At 47.5% G+C, this 20913-nt stretch overlaps 1 protein-coding gene across 2 annotated transcripts in view; it reads right to left on the bottom strand.

The window, feature by feature from the left end:
- CFAP99 (cilia and flagella associated protein 99) overlaps window positions 1-20913 on the bottom strand; it is a 325784-nt gene that overhangs the window by 290060 nt on the left and 14811 nt on the right. For both annotated transcript variants that reach the window (XM_030191113.1, XM_030191114.1), the window contains exon 2: window positions 7195-7325. In XM_030191113.1, coding sequence (XP_030046973.1) covers window positions 7195-7305 — 111 coding nt within the window. In that variant the 5' untranslated portion in view covers window positions 7306-7325. The remainder of the gene's footprint in view (window positions 1-7194; window positions 7326-20913) is intronic.

Here is a 20913-nt window from a genome sequence, read left to right as displayed (position 1 = left end):
TTCCTTGCTAGTGGCAGCGCAGCAGCTGTCAGTCTAGCTTCCTCGTGTTCCCTGACCCAGGGTGGGTCCTCTGGATCTCCAGTTCCGGCCTCGTCCTGCAAGTCCCGCCGCCACCCGCACGCTGGAGCTCAACTCCAGGGGAATGGTGGTCAAGTGCAGGTGAAGCTGTTCCTGTTCTGCCGGTTCCAGTTGCCTGCCTCAGTCCCAACTCCAGTCCAGAGGTCTAGCCCTGTCCTTCTGTGTATCCAGTTCCAGGGTGGTCTTGCCTGCCGCTGCCGTTCCTCGGCAGTGGTCCAAGGGCTCATGTATTCCGGTTCTGCCTCGAGGACCTGACAGCTCTCCACTAGATACAAAGGACCCCCAGTAAGAGCTGGGGGTTGGGATTACGGGGGACCCTGGCTGGAGAGTGGGAATAGAAGGGGTCTGGATGTTGGTGTGGGATTGGGAGGAATCTGGATTTTGGTGATGGATTGGAAGAGTAAACACGTTGGGAGGGATTGGATGAGGATATGGATTTGTGAGGGAAGATTGGAAGAAGGCTCTGCCTTTGACCTTTGCACCTGCCCTTTCCTTCAAGCAGTTACCTGTGCCTTGCAGCACGTATAAATGTCAATGTGGATATATATATATATATATTTAATTTATTTGTAGCATTTGTATCCCACATTTTCCCACCAATTTGCAGGCTCAATGTGGCTTACATTTGCCGTAATGGCGGTTGCCATTTCCAGGTAACAGAATTACAAGTGATAAATATATTGTAAACGGGCCTGCTGCTCCAGTATGGGGGAGGAAGCCGCCTCCCGTGAATAGCCAGATCTTCACAAACTGCCACCAGGGGATACTTCAAAACATTCCTTTATTTTTCAGGTTAATGACCAAAACTTCACTCCAGAGCCCTGGGTTAGGGCTTCTCAGGCAGGGCTGCTCTGCCTGGCTTAGTTCATCAGCCCACTAAACACAAAGTCTGTGCCCCCTTCCCTGAGGGGGAGGCAATAGTCCTTTTGAAATCCCTCCTTGTTGTCAAAATCAGTAGCAAACAAACAGTACCTGCCCCCAAGCAGGATTCCCCCCCCCCCCCCCCCCCCCCCCCCCCCCCCCCATAAACAATCCTTTCAAATTCAACAGAGTTTCTCAAAATAATCAGGTTTCAGTTTGGGAAACAGGTTTGTAATTCTCCCCAGCAAACTTTCCAACAGTCAGGGTTTCTCCCAAAGCAAACAGGTCCCACAAAAGAAAGCAGGCTTCTCTATTTAAGCAGGGTTTAAACCAAAATACATTCCAAACAATGTAGATTTGCAAACCTTCAGGTGCTGCACTCCTCAGTGCTCTCAAGCTCCCATCCCTTGAGGTTTCTTCCCCCTGTCTAATCAATCCCTGCCTTCTCCTCTCACAACCAATCATTCTCCTTCCATTAGCTTCCACCACACCCATACCAGCTGAGTTGAACATTAGACTAATGATGAGCCCCTGCACACAGGGTTTCATATCTCTTTCCCCCTATTGGCAGCCAATCTACACATCCTGCCAGCTTATACCCTTGTCTTCCCCTATTGCAGCTAGGAGTCCAGTCCGGGTTCTTCATCTCACCCCCTGGCTCCTTGCCTGCAATGCCTTCTGGGACTTGTATTTCAAACTGACACTGCCTTAACCCAACTATCCTGGATGTGACTATATATTCATGTGTATTCCCCTTGTAAAATGGGGAATACACATTAGTATGTTTGACCCACCCTAACTACTCCCTCTTCATATCCTAACTACATCCCCTTGCTATGTAGACATGGTGAGTTTCCCCATGTGTTTAGAGCCCTCTTTCTAAAATGGCTTTTATATCAAAGCTGATATTGACATGTGGGGATGCTTCTAAATAATGGTCTAAATGTAACAAAAGTTTTTTTCATTAAAGCAGACATATTAATTGTTTTAAGGTTTGCAAAAATTGCCCAAACTCAGTTCCCAAGGGAGTCCTGTATAAAGGAAAAATTAGTTCTTACCTGATAATTTTCTTTCCATTAGTCCCAACAGATCAATCCAGAGACTTGTGGGTTATGTCCATCTACCAGCAAGTGGAGACAGAGAGAACTCCGAGGTTTGCTATATGTGGACCTGTGCAGCTAGCCAACTCTCAGTATGAACGGTACCAAAGCAGTGGAATGAACCACATAAAGCTCTCCTGACTCAGATTAAAAAAAAAATAGTAAGGCACCAATTCAACTGTGGACCTAAAACTTTTTTTTTTTAAACACACGACAGCAAAGGCCCCCCCGAACACCAAAACGAACCAAACAACAATGCAACCGAAACTCCACTGTAAACACCAAATACACTGGGTGGGACTCTGGATTGATCTGTTGGGACTAATGGAAAGAAAATTATCAGGTGAGAACTAATTTTTCCTTTCATAGTGTCTCACAAATCAATCCAGAGACTTGTGGGATGTACCAAAGCAGTCCTCAAGTAGGGTGGGACAGACCCAAGCCTGCAGAAATCACTCCCGCACCAAAAACTGCATCCTGCCGGGCTGCCACATCCACTCAATAATGATGAGTAAAGGTATGAGCTGATGCCCATGTTGGTGCACTGCAAATCTCTTCCAAAGACACCAAGCTGGACTCAGGAAAAGAGGAAGCCTGAGCCCGAGCAGAATGTGCCCGGATTTGAAAAGGAACTGGCCTGCTGAAAACTACATAAGCTGAGCCGATGGCCTCCCGTAACCACCGAGCTATTGTTGCCTTGGAGGCCAAGTCACCCTTCCTGTGCCCCTCCAAAGACGACAGAAAGGTGATCCGAACGACGAAACTCATTGGTCACCTTCAAATACTTAAGAGCTCATCGCACATCCAAACATCGAAGCTTTCGAAAGCGCTCCGGATAATCTTCTCGGTGAAAAGCTGGCAAATATAGCGACTGATTCAAATGAAACCGAGAAATCACCCTAGGCAAAAACAAAGGAACTGTCCGAATGGACACCCCTGCCTCCGTGAACTGCAGAAAGGGCTCCCTGCAAGAAAGTGCCTGCAGCTCCGAAATTCTCCTAGCTGAAGAGATGGCCACCAAAAACACCACCTTTAGGGTTAGATCCTTTAAAGAAACTCCCGACAAAGGCTCAAAAGGAGATCGCTGCAAGGCTCTGAGGACCAGGTTCAGATTCTATGTCGGAAGAACCGGTGTGTGGGGCAGGCGCAAACAATTCACACCCTTGAGGAATCGAACCACGTCCAGGTGGGAGGCCAGCGCAGCTACCTGAACCTTGTACGAACTGAGAGACAGCGACTTGCGTACACCCTCCTTAAGGAAGGCGAGGATAACTGACACGGAAGCCGAAGCTGCTGACACACCCGAGACGGAACACCACAACTCAAACATGGGCCACACCCTCACATATGCTACTGAGGTGGAATGTTTCCGAGCTTGAAGCATTGTGGTAATCACCGTGTCCGAATACCCCTTACGTCTCAACCTCGCCATTTCAAGGGCCAGACTGTAAGACCAAATGGGGAGGGATCCTCCATAATGATCGGACCCTGGATCAGAATTCTGCCCAGCTCTAACAGCCGGAGAGGCTGATCGAACAGCAAACGAACCAAATCTGCATATCACGGACGCCTTGGTCAATCCGGGGCTACCAGAATTACTCGCCCAGGAAGATTGGTGATCCGAGTGAGCAACCTGCCCACCATTGGCCATGGAGGAAAGGCATAAAGAAGCCCCCATGGCCAAGGTTGCAGAACGGCATCGATCCCTTCTGAGGCCAGGTGCTGACCCCTGCTGAAGAAGCGGGGCACTTTGGCATTGTGCTTGGACACCATTAGATCTAGAACCGGAAGACCCCAGCGATCTGTTATCCGACTGAAGGCCAAAGGAGACAGCTCCCATTCTCCCAGATCGAGCTTGTGCCGACTCAGAAAGTTGGCCTGCACATTCATCGACCCTGCTATGTGAGCCACCGACAAAAGAGAGAGAGATGACTCTCCACCCATCGGCACACCCGAGCTGCCTCTTGCGCTAGAGGAGCACTCCTGGTTCCCCCCCTGCCTGTTCACATACGCTTCCGCTGTCACATTGTCCGAAAGAACCCGAACTGGGCAGCCGTGGAGAAGATCCTGAAAGTCCTGAAGAGCCAGGTGAATCGCCCTCAACTCCAATAGATTGATGAAGCAAGACGCCTCCTCGGGAGTCCAAATGCCCTGGGCCATGCGCTGAAGGCAGTGAGCCCCCAAGCCATAAAGGGAGCGTCTGTAGTCACAATTCGGAGCCAATGGAACCCCTCTCATGAGAGTTTCCGAGCGCAACCACCAACGTATGTCTGACTCGGATCGCATAATCCTCCGAAAGAGGAGACCAACGACTGAGAAGGTGCCACTGAAGCGGACGCATGTGACACCTGGCCCACGGCACCACATCCAGCGGGGAAGCCATGGATCCCAGGACTTGCACATAATCCCAGGCTCATGGCACCGGGGTGCGAAACCCAGCCAATTGAACCTGAAGATGCAACGCCCGTGCAAGAGGAAGGGAAACCACTCCCTACTGGGTGTCGAAGCACACTCCCAAGTACTCTAGGGTCTGGGAGGGCTGTAGACTGCACTTTGGAAAGTTGATCACCCAACCAAGAGACTGTAGCAGACCGACCACCCTGTCAGTTGCCCTCGACTCTCTTCGAACGATGACCCTGAAATGGCTGAGGCCTCTGCGAAAAGCGGGACCTTTGAAAGGAGGCCCCCCTGCCTGACTGAAAATGCCAGATATCTCGAAATTTTGGCCTAGGCCCTAGTTGGTGAACTGATTTAGGCTTATCTTCAGGGAGACGCTGACCCCTAGAGTCACCCAACTCTTTAATGATCTGATCCAGGTCTGCCCCAAAGAGTAGCTGTCCCCGAAAAGGCAGCTTCGCCAACCGTGATTTAGAAGCCACATCTGCAGACCAATGCCGCAACCAAAACCACCGGCGTGCCATTACCGCCAGCAAAACACTTCGCCGAAGCCCGCAGGAGATCATAAAGCAGATCAGCCAGGAAGGCCAAGCCCGGCCAGAAGACAGGTGACTAGGTCCTCCGGAGAAGAAGCTTTCTGGACCCACAACAGGCAAGCCCTGGTTGCGTAGGAGCCACACACTGATGCTTGGAGCGAAAATGTCGCAACCTCAAAGGAAAGCTTTAGTGCCGACTCCAACTTGCAATCCTGAGGATCCTCAAGTGCCATGCCTTCCTCAACTGGGAGCGTGGTCTTTTTGGTGACCGCTGTAATCAGGGAATCTACTGTCGGAATCGTCAGGAGATCTAAGTCTGCGGCTGGCAGCTGGTATAGACGCACCACTGCCCGAGTCACCTTGAGCCCACTGTCTGGCTTGTCCCACTGAACGGAAATCAAAACTTTCATTGCCTCATGAACATGAAAGGACCGGGGCGGGCATCTGGTGCCCGACATAATTGAGGGCGTTGGTCCAGACCTGCCCGAAGGCTCTGGGGAAGAAATGTCCAAAACTTCCAATGCCCGCACAATGAGGGAGGGAAGCTCCTCCCTGCGAAAAAGACGTGCCGTGGTAGGATCATTGCCCTCCTCAGAGGGCAACACTGAATCCGCATCCTCCAGAGACTCTGAGGGCGCCCCTTCAGAACACACCGGATCATCCAGGTCCGACACCTCCTCCGGGTCCGCAAAATCCACCCGGGGGAGTTTGGACATCAAAGGGGGGAGGGGGCAAATTCAGAAGCAAAAACTTACATGGACCCAGCAGGAACTGGCTGGGGAAAAACCCCTGCCTGCTTCATCAAAAACGCATTATGCATCAATAAAATAAACTTCGGTGAAAATGGCTCCGCTAGAGCCTCTCCGACCCCTGTGCCTCTCGACTAAATGTGCTGTGTCCTGAGGCTTGCAGGCCACGGCCCGAAGATTGGGCGCCATGTGTGCTGATGAACGCGCTGGCATAGAAAAAATGGCACCCGCCGACGCTCGCGTTCCCGCCTGCCCCGAGGAACCCACCAAACTCGGCCCCGGCGTCTCCAGCTCCCCGCCCCCCTGAGGAGACTCACCATCTCGCTGTTTACTCGCGGAAGCCGGACGCCAACAGGCCTCACATTCTCCCGACGCTGCTCTCCGGTTCCCACATCGAGAGCAGCGCTTAGCAGCCTTCGACGGCACGGACATTCTGCCCAAAATTTGATGGTCCTGACCGCACATCTCTCTAACGCCGTCCCGTCCTCCATTTGAAAGGCAGGGAACCTTAAAGGAACCGCAACCTTTTTTTTTTTTGAGACAGGAGAGAATCAAACCTGATCAGGCCAACAGCCCCAGGCAACGGAGGATAAGGCGAGGGGGGGGGGAGGGGGGAGGGGGGGGGGAGAACGGGAGGGACCTGGCACCACCAGGTGTACACCAGCAAGCTGAAATCAGCACTCAACCCCTGACTGAACTCAATCAGGCCAAACGGACACCAGGAGCCAGATCAATCCAGAGCTGCACAGGGATGTCCCTCCACCTGCTAGATAGAGAGAATACCGAGAGTTGGCTAGCTGCACAGGTCCACAGATAGCAAACCTCAATTCTCTGGATTGATCTGTGGGACGCTATGGAACAGATTATTAAATAAATTACACCTCAAAGCTCCCAACAGAGGACAATAGAACATCTATTAGTCAACCTCTACATTACAGGGAGTCCCGTTATTATCACTGGTGTCAAAGACCAAGAAGAAAAAAAGAACCAGTGCAAAAAACTCCAATGGAGAAAAACAACTGATTAAAAAAAATCATCTGTCTCAATTTAAAAACAGGAAACACCCAAGTGAATGAGCTGTGGCTCATAAAACGAAAGGATTCTGTAAAATGCTTAACAATATCAGAACCACTATAAAAGTGATCACCAATATAACAAAAAAGCAAGCTATGCGTAGGGTTACCATATGGCTCCAGAAAAAGGAGGGCAGATTGAGCTAGTCTGGGTTTTACTTCCATTGTTTTCAATGGAAGCAAAACCCGTACTGGATCAATGTGTCCTCCTTTTTCTGGAGCCATATGGTAACCCTTGCTATGCGTCTTCCGTCAACCTTATACAGAGACTCCACTGTTATCTCTGCTACAGCTAGCAGTCTGGGGATTGAGTTTGGGCCATTTTTGCAAACCTTTTTTTTTGTGCTATAGTATTTTGGGTTTGTTTCTCCTATTTTTGTGCTTATATTTTAAAACATACCTGTAAATCCTTAGATGATTCATCCAAGAAATGTTCAACACTATAATTCTCTGGATCAAATTTATTGAGTAGCTGGGCCACAACATAAATATGTTTTCCATAGTTGTTCATCTCCACAGTAACATAAAGTCCTGTAAAGCATATCATAAGAAAACATTTGATATTGTAAAATTCATGAAACAGTTACAGTGAGGGTAAGGGTTAAGGAAGACCAAAGGTCTGTTGAGTCAAACACTGTCTCTTGAGCTAGAGGAAACAACCACAGCAAGAAATTGTGTCATATTCCTACCAGAGTTGTAAAGGGGGTCATTTTATAAGTCACTTCAGTGTGTGCAGATCAGTGTTTTACATGCTCAAGTAATCACTTCAAAATTGCCTGGGGGTACATATGCATAAAAATAGGGGCTCAAAAAAGGTCCTGCTTGATTTTATGCAATATAAGTGTACCAGGAAGTGGAAAATGGGCATGGTTGGCACTTATGTGCATACAGTATGCATATACAGGACTTTGGAAATGTGAATGAGGGTGGGCTCAGTGCCCAAGTAAGACAGAACCACATAGTAGTTGCGGGTAAAGGGAAAGAGCATTTATTATAGCTGGTAGGTCAGGGGTCCTGTCCCGTTCACAGGTAGAAGGAAAAAAGCAATATAAAACTAGTCCATAAATATAACAACGTCCTCGAGTGGCCTGCTCCTACAGGGCGTGCACCTTATGGCCTCTCAGTTCAGCAGCACACTTTACTTGTCCCTGGCCTGGTTCCTAAATTTATCAGGGAAGTCTCTAGCAATTACTCAGGTTAAAACACAAAATCTGCAAGGCTCCCAGTGGAGTTTGGTCTACCTGACTGTAGCAGTGGCAGCTCACATATAAATGGTGGAGGCACAAGCTGTAGGGCATCCTGCTTTCCTCTGGGCCTCCTTAAACGAGCTATGGCCTCAGCTTATATATTTCCTGGACCATGCTCTCCTGGCTCCACCCCTCCTGTGTCATTCCCCCCTTGGCAAGGACTATGGAGTTTAAGGTGGCTCTGACACTGTGAGGGATTGCTATTAAAGGAGAGGGGCAGCATCCTATAGACTCCCTCACAAGGACCAAATTCTATAAATAATGATGAAAAATACCCACACTAAGTGATATTCTATAAATGATGCTGAAAGTTAGACGCTGTTTATAGAACATGCTTAATGCTGGGATTGGCGCTTAATTTTACATACAAGGATTTACATCAAGAACACCCTGGTGTAAATTCTCATGTCTAAATTAGGAATAGATCCCCCTTATTCTATAACAGTGCACACAAATTGTAGGAATGCTTCAATCTGTCCATGACCCTCCCATGGCCTCTTTTTGAAGCCACGTGTAAAATTTACGCGTTAATCCTCATAACTAAAAATGCACACACAAATTTCAATTAATGCCAGTTAGTGCCAATAATTGAATATAAGCACCCAATTATCAGTTAATTTTAAGTGCCATTTATAGAATTTTGGGGACAATGACTTCCAAAAGTCTTCACAACGTTATACAGTTTTCACATTCTGCTGTCTAAAAAATACAATTCAAAATGCTTTAAATAGGAGTATGTTTCACTGATCTACATACCCTATGCAACTTTCAACATGAAAGAACAATTGTAAAAATATTCAAAAAGTAAATACAAATAAAAAACAAAGTCATATATAACAGGTTGCCTATGGGGCTCATTTTCTAAAGAGAAAATGTCTAAAACAGTGGTTCCCAAACCTGGTCCTGGAGGCACCCCAGTCAGTCAGGTTTTCGGGATATCTATAATTCATATTCATGAGACATACTCACATGCACTGCCTCCACTGCTTGCAAATCTCTCATGAATATTCATTGTGGATATTCTGAAACCTGATTGGCTGGGATGCCTCCAGGGCCAGTTTGGGAACCACTGGTCTAAAAAGTAGCATAAAATAGAATTTGGATGTTTTTCTCACCAAAACCTCCAAATTGGTATTTTTGAAATCCATTTTCCAGTTGTTTTCTATGCAATTTATTGCAGTGCATCCAAATCTCAAGAGGGTGTGTCAGGGGAATCTGAAGGGTGAGATTTGGGCATTCCTAAGACCTGGATGTTTTTCAAACATATGGAAGGAAATAAAAATTTCCAGGACAAAAACTAAGATGTCTTGAACTAGGCCTGTTTAATAATGACTAAGCCACAAAAAAGTGCCCTAAATGATCAGGTGACCACTGGAGGAACAAAGGAATGAACCTCCTTACTCCCCCAGTGGTCACTGACCCTTCCCACCCCCCCCCCCAAAATGTAAAGAAACAGTACATAACAACCTCTATGACAGCCAGTGGCGTACCAAGGGGAGGCGGTGGGGGGCGGTCCGTCCCGGGTGCACACCGCTGGGGGGTGCCGCAGTGCGTGCCTGCTCCGAGTTCGCTAAACTTCGTCGCTCGTTCGCGGCAGCTCCCTCTGCCCCGGAACAGGGAGCTGCAGCGAACGAGCGACAAAGTTTAGCGAACTTGGAGCAGGCGCGTGCAGCAGCACCCTCCCCCAGCGGCGTGTACCCGGGGGGTGTCATTTCGCCAGAGGGGGGGGGGGGGTGAAGGTGTCATTTAGCGGGGGGGGGGCGCGCTGCACCCAGGGGGGGGGGCACATTGGCGCTCCGCCCCTGGTGCCATCCAGGCCAGGAACGCCACTGATGACAGCCTCAGATGTTATAGCCAGTCTTATTAGAGGAACAAGCAGGTCCCTAGAGTAGATTAACGGTCAGTGCAGTGCACTATGTAGAAGGTGACCCAGACCCATAATCCACTCTAAGTGTTACACTTGTGGTGGAAAGTGTGAGCCCTCCAAAACCCACCAAACACCTACTGTACCCACATATAGGTGACCCACATATAGATGACACCTGCAGCCATAAAGGCTATTGTATTGGTGTACTGTTGGATACAGTAGGTTTTTGGTAGGTTTTGGAGGGCGCACTATATAATATAAGGGGGTAATGGTGAGATGTGTAGTTGGGACCTTTTATGTGAAGTACACTGCAGTGCCCCCTAGGGTGCCCCACTGCTCTGCTGGGATGTCTGTGTGGCTAGCCTACTAAGAATGCTGGCTCCTCCTACATTCCAATGAATTGATTTGGAACGTTTTTCACTTGGACTTTTTTTTGTGTTAAAATGGTCCAAAAAGATAAATGCACAGAGCACTAAAACATCTAGCAAGTGGCCATTTAAAAAAAAAAAAAAATATATATATATTATATAATATGTTTTGTTGTTTTGAAAATGGAAACATTTGCTATTAGGATTCTGGATGTTTTGAGCAAAATGTTCAAAGTTCGGACTTAGATGTCATATTGAAGATGTCTCTCCATGTGTGAAGGGCAAGTAGGAACCTATTTTAGGTCTATTTTGTAGAGACTTATAATAACTCTGTAGTAACTGCAGTAAACAGTTTATAATGTGAATTAGTGTATAACTATTAGTGCACAGTCATGATTAACTGTTACTTCACTGGTGTGACAGTGTGTGCTAATTCACAGGTTAAATACATTCCTTATTATGGGGCGGGAAAGGATGGGTTATAGGCAAAAATGGGCATGGACCTCTGTTACCTGTACTGATAATTTGGGAAAGCCCAGATTGAGTAAGAAATGGAGAGAATGTTGTACTGAGTTTCGCTGAATAAACTTGTTAAAAGTGTGTCCAAAATAGTTGAACTATGGAGAAACTAGATCTTACTGCTAATTTGCCTTCCTTTGTCCCTCTGGACCAGCCCAGGATTGGACTGATGGGTTGTGCACTCCTTCCAGCAGGGGAGACTAAGAACTTCTCTCTGGGAGCCAATAAGAGCCCTGGCCATGTGATTCAGTATTTGACTAACAAAGCAGGAAAGAGGAAAGAACTACCTTCTGTGTCACCGGGAATCTAAGCAGCCAGGAAAGCACTTCGATTTACAGTGCTTGAAAAGACACAGCAAGAGCCTGTGTTCCACATGTCCAAACACAACCCGACCTGGAGAAGATGTTTGGCAAACAGCTTTTATATATATTGCTGTTAAAGTGAAATGCACAGAGCAGCTCTGTCCCGGAACTCTCATACAGAATGAACGACAAATGCAAATAACATGAACTACTCTTCGGCACCATACACGAAAAATACTACTATTTCAAGAACACGGGAGGGACCTGGGCTAGTCCAGAGGGACTAAAGGAAAGCAAATTAGCAGGTAAGATCTAATTTCTCCTTCCTTAGCTTCCCTCCGGACCGGCCCAGGTTTGGACTGATGGGAAGTAACAAAGCAGTACTCTTAAGGGAGGAATCCCTGCAACCCTGCCATGAGAACCTTGATCCAAAAAACGCTTCTGACGACACTGGATGTTCAGTCTGTAATCTTAGAGAAAGAATGCAAGGAAGCCCAAGTTGCAGCCTTACAAATGTCCAAGGGCAGTACCAACCAACCTCTCCGCCAAAGAAGCTGCTTGTCCACTTGTAGAGTGGGCCTTGACCCCTTCCAGAACCGGTTTCCCCGCCGGGAGGTGAGCAGAAACTATCATTCCTTAAGCCACTTAGAAATAGTGAGCTTGGAAGTCGCCAAACCTGTATGAGAACCTCCAATGAGCAGAAACAGGCAGTCTGAGCGACTGAAATCCTCTGTAACCTTCAGATAATGCTTAAGCGTCCTCTTAACATCCAGAGTCTGCAACTTTTGCTGGATCTCCAAACCGGAGGAAGAGCCTAAAACTGGCAAAACCACCGACTGGAAGAGATGAAACCGCGAAACCACTTTAGGAAGAAATGAAGGCACAGGATGCAAACCACTCGCTCTTTAGAAAACTCCAAAATGGGAGACCTATAGGAGAAGGCCTGCAATTCCAACACTCGCCTAGCCGAAGCTATGGCAACCAGAAATACTGTCTTGGGTGTTAAATCCTTTAAGGAACAAGAAGACAACGGTTCAAACAGAGGCCTAGTGAGGATTGATAGCACCAAACTGAGGTCCCAAGCCGGAAAAATGTCCCGGCTGGAGGACGGAGACCGACTCACTTCAAAAAACATGACACATCCGGATGACTAGCCAGCGACTTATCCTGCATTCAACCTCGAAAGCAGGTCAACGCCGCCACTTGCACTATAAGGGAAGCAAGAACCAATCCTTTATCAAAGCCGTGCTGCAAAAATCCAGCATCTCTACCAAGCAAGTGCAGAGAGGAGAGATGCCTTGCTTAGAACATCACGCATCAAAAATCCGCCATGTCCTAATTTAGAAATGTCGACTGACGACGCAATCTGAGCATGGGTGGAAATGACCTGAGACGCGTAACCTCTCTTCATCAGATGAGCACGTTCAGGAGCCAGGCCATAAGACAAAATCAAGCCGGTTCTGGATGAGGAATCGGATCCTGGACCAGAAGGCCGGCCTGATATGCGAAGTCAATCCGGAGCCACCAGGATCACAGGGCCTCCATGCGCCTCGATCCTCTGAATTAACCAACCCAGGACAGGCCACAGAGGAAACACACAGAGAAGACCCGAAGGCCACTGCTGAAGAACATCATCTATCCCTTCCGCCTTGACGTCTTTTCTGCGACCGAAGAAGTGAGGCACTTTTACATTGAGGCTTGTGGCGAATAGATCCATGAGAGGGATCCCCATTAATCTACTCCCCTAGATCGCGAGTGTGACGGCTGAGAAAATCCGCTTGGACGTTCTCCACTCCTGCTGCATGACAGGATGAGAGAGCGGTCAGATGACACTCTGCCCAGGTCATGAGTTTCACAGAATCTTGCTGTAACTGGTGACTTACATAAGAACATAAAATTAGCCATACTGGGTCAGACCAATGGTCCATCTAGCCCAGTATCCTGTTTTCCAAACAGTGGCCAAGCCAGGTCACAAGTACCTGGCAGCAACTCAAATTGTGGTAACACTCCAGGGCAAGCAGTTGCTTCCCATGTTTGTCTCAATAGCAGACTATGGACTTTTCCTTCAGGAAATGTCCAAATCTTTTTTAAACCCACATACACTAACCGCTGTTACCACATCCTCCGGCAAAGAGTTCCAGAGCTTAACTATTGGTTGAGTGAAAAAATATTTCCTCCTATTTGTTTTAAAACTATTTCCATGTAACTTCCTTGAGTGTCCCTAGTCTTTGTACTTTTGGAAGGAGGTAAAAAATACTGGGACTAGGGGCATGCAATGAAACTACAAAGTAATAAATTTAATACGAATCAGAGAAAATGATTCTTCACTCAACGTGTAATTAAATTCTGGAATTTGTTGCCAGAGAATGTGGTAAAGGTGGTTAGCTTAGCGGGGTTTTAAAAAGGTTTGGATGGCTTCCTAAAGGAAAAGTCCATAGACCATTATTAAAATGGGCTTGGGGAAAATCCACTGCTTATTTCTGGGAGGCAAAGCAACGCTACACATGCACTTGAGGCAGCTACCGGAATTGGTGACTCTCCCTTGACAAAGTTAGTACGAAACGGGGACCTGTCGGGGTTTTGAGCGCACCAACCTGCTCAAGTTAAGTGTTGCATAAACTTTGTTGATTACGATTGGATAAAGAGAGAAGCACTAATTTAAGTTATAAGCAAGTTAATAGTAAAGGCTGGTGGAGGTCAAGTCAATGATTAGACCATATACACTTATGTCACACTCAGTTATTGAGTGAGAAATCACTACTTTCGTGTTATATATAGAGACTACTCCACTTTATATACAGAAAAAACAAAAAAGTAAAAACATACTTGTATTCATGTTTGTTTGAATACTTTGCTATATTTCTGGGAAAGCAGCATAAAATGTTTCGTACTTTTTTGGGATCTTGCCAGGTATTTTTGACCTGGATTGGCCACGGTTGGAAACAGGATGCTGGGCTTGATGGACCTATGTACTTATCTCCTCTTATCCGTCTCTTTTTCCTTTAACCTCTTTAGCCTTTCCTCATACGAGAGTTCCCATCCCCTTTATCATTTTAGTCGCTCTTCTTCAAACCTTTTCTAATTTTGCTATATCTTTTTTGAGATACGGTGTCTAGAACTGAACGCAATAGTCAAGGTGCAGACACACACCATGGAGCGATACAAAGGCATTATAGTATTTTCGGACTTATTCACCATCCTTTTCCTAATAATTCCTAGCCTCCTGTTTGATTTTTTTGCTGCCACCGCACACACTAAGTAAAAGATTTCAGTGTATTATCGACAATGACACCCAGATCTTTTTCTTGAGCAGTGACCCCCAAGGTGGACCCGAGTATCATTTATAAATATGTTAAATAGTACCAGTCCCAGTACAGATCCCTGCGGCACTCCACTGTTCACTCTTCTCCATTGAGAGAAATGACCATTTAAACCTACCCTCTGTTTTCTGTCCAATAACCAATTCCTAATCCACACCAGAACCTTGCCTCCTATCCCATGACTCTTTAATTTTCTCAGGAGTCTCTCATAAGGAATATCAAAGCTTTCTTGTAAATGGGCCCGCTGCTCCAGTATGGGGGAGGAAGATGCCTCCCATGAATAGCCAGAACTTCACAAAACTGCCCCCAGGAAATACTTCAAAACATTCCTTTATTTTCCAGATTCATAAACAAAACTTCACTCCAGAGTAGAGACTTGCTTCTCAGGCAGGGCTGTTCTGCCTTGCTTAGTACATCAGCCAATTACACAAAGACTTTGCCCCCTTCCCTGAGGGGAATGCCATAGTCCTTTGGAAATCCATGCTTTTGTGTCCCAGTCAGTAGCAAACAAATAGTACTTGGCCCACAAGAAGGATTTCCCCTCAAGACAAACACTTAATCACCAAGCAGCCTTTACTTTCAGGAGGTTCAATACTTTTGGGTCTTCCTCCCACCCAAGGTATTTCAGCCTGCTTCAGTACTTTAGGGACCTGTCTTGCCCAAGGATTTTCAGCCTGCACAGCTCCTCTCCTGAACTGAACCCCTCTTCCCACCAGGCAGCCCTCCTTCATAAACAAGCCTTCCAACTTCAGAGGTTCTCAAAAATAATCAGGTTTCAAAACAGGTTAGTAATTCCCCCCACCATTCATGGTTTCCCCAAAGCAAACAGGTCTCCCACAAGAAAAATGGGCTTTAAACCAAAATAAATTCCAAAACCATGTAGGTTTCCAAACCTTCAGGGGCTGCCTTCCTCAGCTCTCAAGCTCCCATTCCGTTCTCCTTCCTTCCCCTGCTCAGGCTGATTCATTCCCTCTTCCATCCAATCCTCCTCCTGCTTCTCAGCCCACCCCTCCCTATTACAGGTGGGCAGCATGATATACTGATTGCAGGTCCAGGGGAACTGGCTCCTTCATTCACCCTCCCTCTTGTGGTCAGAGACGGTATATGGCCAGCTTGCCTATCCCCTGGGCTCGCATTGCTAGGACTGGAAATGCATTCTGGGATATGTAGTTCATGGTTTTGCTGCTTCACTCTATACATCGGGGATGTAGCCTTGTCACATTCTGAAAATCTAGATACACTACATCAACTGGCTCACCTTTATCCACATGTTTATTCATGTCTTCAAAGGAATGAATCAAATCGATGAGGCAAGGCTTCCCTTGGTTGAACCCATGCTGACTCTGTCCCATTAGACCACGTTTGTTTACATGTTCTATAATTGTATTCTTTATAACAGTTTCCACTGTTTTGCCCAGCACTGACTTCTGGTCCCCCCTTGCCGAATGACATGAGCCACTGCTGTTGCGTTGTCTGAAAGAATGCGAACTGCCGCACCGTCCAACAGGGAACAAAAGGCCTCCAGAGCCAGCCGAATCACCCTGGTTTTCAACAGCTTGATCGAAAGGGATGCCTCTTGAGAAGACCAAAGAAGACCCTGAGCAAGGGCTCCCCAGCCCCTGAGGCTGGCATCTGTCGTCACCACTATCCATTGGGGTGCGTCCAGCGTCATCCCCTTGGTCAGATTGCTCATATGCAGCCACCAGAAGAGACTGCTGTATGCCTGGGCTTGTAGAGGCAACTTCATTAAAAGATGTCCGTTTGAGGAGACCACCTGGACAGGAGGGAAGTCTGGAGAGCTCTCATGTGTGCTCTTGCCCAAGGCACCACCTCTATTGTCGCCACCATAGAGCCCAACACTTGAAGATAATCTCGAGCACAAAGGACATGCCTGTGCAATAAGCCCTGAATCTGAGACTGACTGTAACTTGAGAATTCTGTTCGGAGGAAGAAAAATCCAACCGCATGCTGTGTTGAAGGACACTTCCAAGTACTCCAGGGACTGAGAAGGAACCAGACGGCTCTTGGGAAAGCTGACCACCCAGCCGAGAGACTGCAGGAACTGGACCACCCAAGCCGTCACCTGTAAACTCTCCTCATACGATTTTGCCCAGATCAACCAGTCGTCTAAGTAGGGAAGAACCAAAATGTCCTCCTTTCTGAGAGCAGCTGCCACCACCACCACCACCATCACCTTGGTGAACGTGTGGGGAGCTGTAGCCAGACCAAACGGAAGTGCCCAAAACTGAAAGTGCTGACCCAGAACCGCAAAACAAAGAAACCTCTGATGAAGGGGCTGGATCGGAATGTGTAGATAAGCCTTTATCAGATCTAATGCCGTCAGAAATTCTCCCGACCTGTTGACAATTATGGACCGAAGGGTCTCTATCCAAAATTGGAGACTTTGAGGGCACGATTGACTGCCTTGAGATCTAATATTGGCCGAAAGGAACCCTCTTTCTTTGGAACAACAAAGTAAATGGAATAACGGCCCTGTCTGACTTCTGAAGGAGGCACGGGACAAGTAGCCTGAAGATCAAAAAGCCTTAGTAGAGTGTCCCGTACCACATTCGCCTTGAGCTGAGACTGGCAGGGAGACTCCAGAAAGGCGTCGGAAAGGGGCTGTGCAAATTCTAAGGCGTACCCATCTCAAATAACCTCTAACACCCACTGATCGGTGATAATCTAGGCCCCACCTCTGAAGAAACTGGGACAGCCGTGCTCCCACCGTGATCAGAGGAGGGACCCGTGCACCTTCATTGGGTCAAATGGGCAGGGGCCTGGAAAGAGGCGCCAGACTCCCATCCACCAAAGCGGGAACTTCGAAAGGACTGAGACCTTTGGAAAAACCTAAACCTCTGGGATTGAGCCCCCCTGCCAGACCAAAAATGGCAAAAATCACGCCCCTGTCCTATGCCAGATATAGAGCCTCAGCCAGCAGCCCTGGGCCTATCTTCCAGAAGACAAGGAACTTTTGTATTCCCCAGCTACGGACTAAGTTATCTAATTCATTCCCAAACAAGAAGAATCCTTTAAAAGGAAACTTACTCAGCTTAGATTTGGAGGTTGCATCCTCAGACCAACCTCTCAACCAAAGGGAACGGCGGGCTGCCATCCCCATGGACTTGAAAGAGGCTCTCAACAAATCGTACAAGGCATCCAACAAGAAGGCAGAACCCATCTCAATCTTGGCCACTTCAGCATCTATGGAAGCCATATTTTGGCACACCAAAATACGAAAGCGCGAAACCCCTACGAGAAAAACTACACTGGCTCCCACTAAAAGAACGCATCACGTTCAAACTTTGCACTTTAGTCCATAAAATCATCCATGGTAATGCCCCAGCCTACATGTCAGATCTAATAGAACTACCACCCAGGAACGCAAAAAATCTTCCTGCACACCCCTCATTCTTCATCCTCCCAAGTGTAAGGGTTTGAAATACAAACCAATGCACGCATCTACCTTTTCCTATACGAGCACGCAGCTCTGGAATGCACTGCCACGTAACTTGAAAACGGTCTATGAACTGACCAATTTCCGCAAATTATTAAAAACCTATCTCTTCGATTAGATATCACAAAGATCAACATGTGTAATTGTATAATCTTTTGAACTTTTAGTACTGTCTTATGTCTTTTGCTTTAACACCATCATGTAATTCACCACCATGTAACACAAACCCTCTGTAAACCTAATGTATATTCACTTCTATTTCCAGTACCCATGATGCATTGTAAGCCACATTGAGTCTGCAAAGAGGTGGGATAATGTGGGATACAAATGCAATAAATAATAATAAAATAAATAAATAATATCATCTGAAGCCCTGTCTAATAATCTTTCAGCCTAGTGGAAGCATGCCCTAGCTACCAAGGAACCACAGATAGCTTCCAAGGAAGAGATGTCAAAGCTACTCTTCAAGAGAACTTCCACCCTACAATCCTGGACTTCCCGAAGGGCTGTGCCACCGTCGACCAGGACTGTATTACTCTTAGTGACCACCGAGACCACAGCATCCACCACAAGAATCTTAAGGAGGGACCTGTCCTCTTCCGGAACCGGATAAAGATGCACCATAGACCTGGCTGGACGAAGAGAATCTGGTACATCCCACTAAGCTTGAATAATGTCCCTGATGTCCTGGTGCATAGGAAAGGTCTTCTCAGAACATCTAATGCCCCTGACCAGAAGGTCGACCTTATGGACCTCAGGAACCAAAGGCTGTTCCTCCTCAAAATGAAGGGTGGATGCTACTAAGGAAATAAGTTCCTGAAGATCCTCCTTATGGAAGATCCTAACTATCAAAGGATCTTCTCCCGGGGGCAAGAAGTCCCGAAGAGACCGGATCCTCCAACTGCTGATCTTCCAGACCTTCCAACTCCTCTAGGGAGGGCATGTCTAACTCTGGGTCCGAAACCTGGTCCTCCTTCAAGTCCCAGGACCCACTAGCTCTCTTTGCAGGAGCTATCTGTCTGGTCCCCCAAAGGAAAGGCCTCAGAGCCTGATTTCTTCAACAAAAATGCCTGGTACATTTGCAGGACAAATTCAGGGGGAAAATCTCCCTCCTGGGATCCCAAAGACTGAGGCAGAACTACAGAACAACTTTCTGACAGCTGAGGTAAAATGGGAATGGCCAGATCTCCAAGGCCTGCAGACGCCGGCAAAATGGTGGCTTTTCCCCCAAGAGAGAGAGCACTGGCCAACTCAGCAGCGGGAGCCGATGGCACCGAGGGAGACGTGGCTGAAGAAGGAGCCAAAAGAGAAGGAGCAGCCACCGATCTACAGCTGTGCAAAACTTGCATGCGCCGGTCGCACCACTCCACATCTCCTGAGGTTTCCGCCAAAGCGCAGCTCTAAAGAAACACACGGCAGCCTTTTTTAAAAAAACAAACAAGAACCGCACTATAGTGGTAACAGCGGGAGGCAATAAAGGCGGGGCTGCTCAAGGCAACGATGGAGCTGCCTTGCTCGTTCGAACTGAGGGGAGAAATGCTGCTTCGTTTTTTTTTTTAAAGTAGAACGTGGCTGCCTTTCCAGAAGCTGAAACACCCTTCCTTCAAAGTGGTAAAGATCTTCCCTGCTGGTACAAGCAGCAAATGCTAGCGGGAGAAAAACAGGAGGAAGAAGGGGAAGGGACTCAGAACCCCTGAGGCTCTAAGATCCCCGTGGACCCCAGCCTTTACCACACAGACTAACCCGGTGCACAGAAGTTCCCCTCTTTTTTTTTTTTTTTTACTTCAAAGAAGAAAGATAGAAAGAAACAGAGAGAAGACTACTACTACTACTACTACTTAACATTTCTAGAGCGCTACTAGGGTTACGCAGCGCTGTACAATTTAACAAAGAGAAACAGTCCCTGCTCAAAGAGCTTACAATCTAATAGACAAGTGAACGGTCGGTCCGATAGGGGCAGTCAAATTGGGGCAGTCTGGATTCACTGAACGGTAAGGGTTAGGTGCCGAACGCAGCATTGAAGAGGTGGGCTTTAAGCAAAGACTTGAAGACGGGCAGGGAGGGGGCTTGGCGTAAGGGCTCAGGAAGGTTGTTCCAAGCATAGGGTGAGGCGAGGCAGAATGAGCAGAGCCTGGAGTTGGCGGTGGTGGAGAAGGGTACTGAGAGGAGGGATTTATCCTGTGAACGGAGGTTACAGGCGGGAACGTAAGGGGAGATGAGGGTAGAAAGATAGTGAGGGGCAGCAGACTGAGTGCATTTGTAGGTAAGAAGGAGAAGCTTGAATTGAATGCGGTATCTGATCGGAAGCCAGTGAAGTAACCTGAGGAGAGGGGTGATATGAGTATATCGGTTCTTGCGGAATATGAGACGTGTAGCAGAGTTCTGAACAGATTGAAGGGGGATAGACGGCTAAGTGGGAGGCCGGTGAGGAGTAAGTTGCAGTAGTCCAGGCGAGAGGTAATGAGAGCGTGAACGAGAGTTCGGGTGTGTGTTCAGAGAGGAAAGGGCTGCTTCGTTTTTTTTTTAAAGTAGAACGTGGCTGCCTTTCCAGAAGCTGAAACACCCTTCCTTCAAAGTGGTAAAGATCTTCCCTGCTGGTACAAGCAGCAAATGCTAGCGGGAGAAAAACAGGAGGAAGAAGGGGAAGGGACTCAGAACCCCTGAGGCTCTAAGATCCCCGTAGACCCCAGCCTTTACCACACAGACTAACCCGGTGCACAGAAGTTCCCCTCTTTTTTTTTTTTTTTTTAAACTTCAAAGAAGAAAGAAAGAAACAGAGAGGAGACTAAGGGCTCACCTCCTTCCACCTGCTGGAGACTGAGAATACTGAATCTAGGGTCATAAGGCCAGGGCTTTTATTAGCTCCCAGAGTCAGAAGTTCTCAGTCTCCACGTGCTGGAAGGAGTGCACAAACCATCAGTCCAATCCTGGGCCGGTCCGGAGGGACGCTAAGGAACTGATCACTATGGTTAGCGACATTCCCGTGAGGGTCTCGCAGGATAGATACAACGCATAACACCCCCCACCCCAGGTCTTCAC

The sequence above is a fragment of the Microcaecilia unicolor genome, chromosome 2 (assembly GCF_901765095.1).
Source record: "Microcaecilia unicolor chromosome 2, aMicUni1.1, whole genome shotgun sequence".
Taxonomy (NCBI): domain Eukaryota; kingdom Metazoa; phylum Chordata; class Amphibia; order Gymnophiona; family Siphonopidae; genus Microcaecilia; species Microcaecilia unicolor.
Note: the sequence above shows the minus strand (reverse complement) of the source record. Positions and strands in the feature narration are given on the sequence as shown.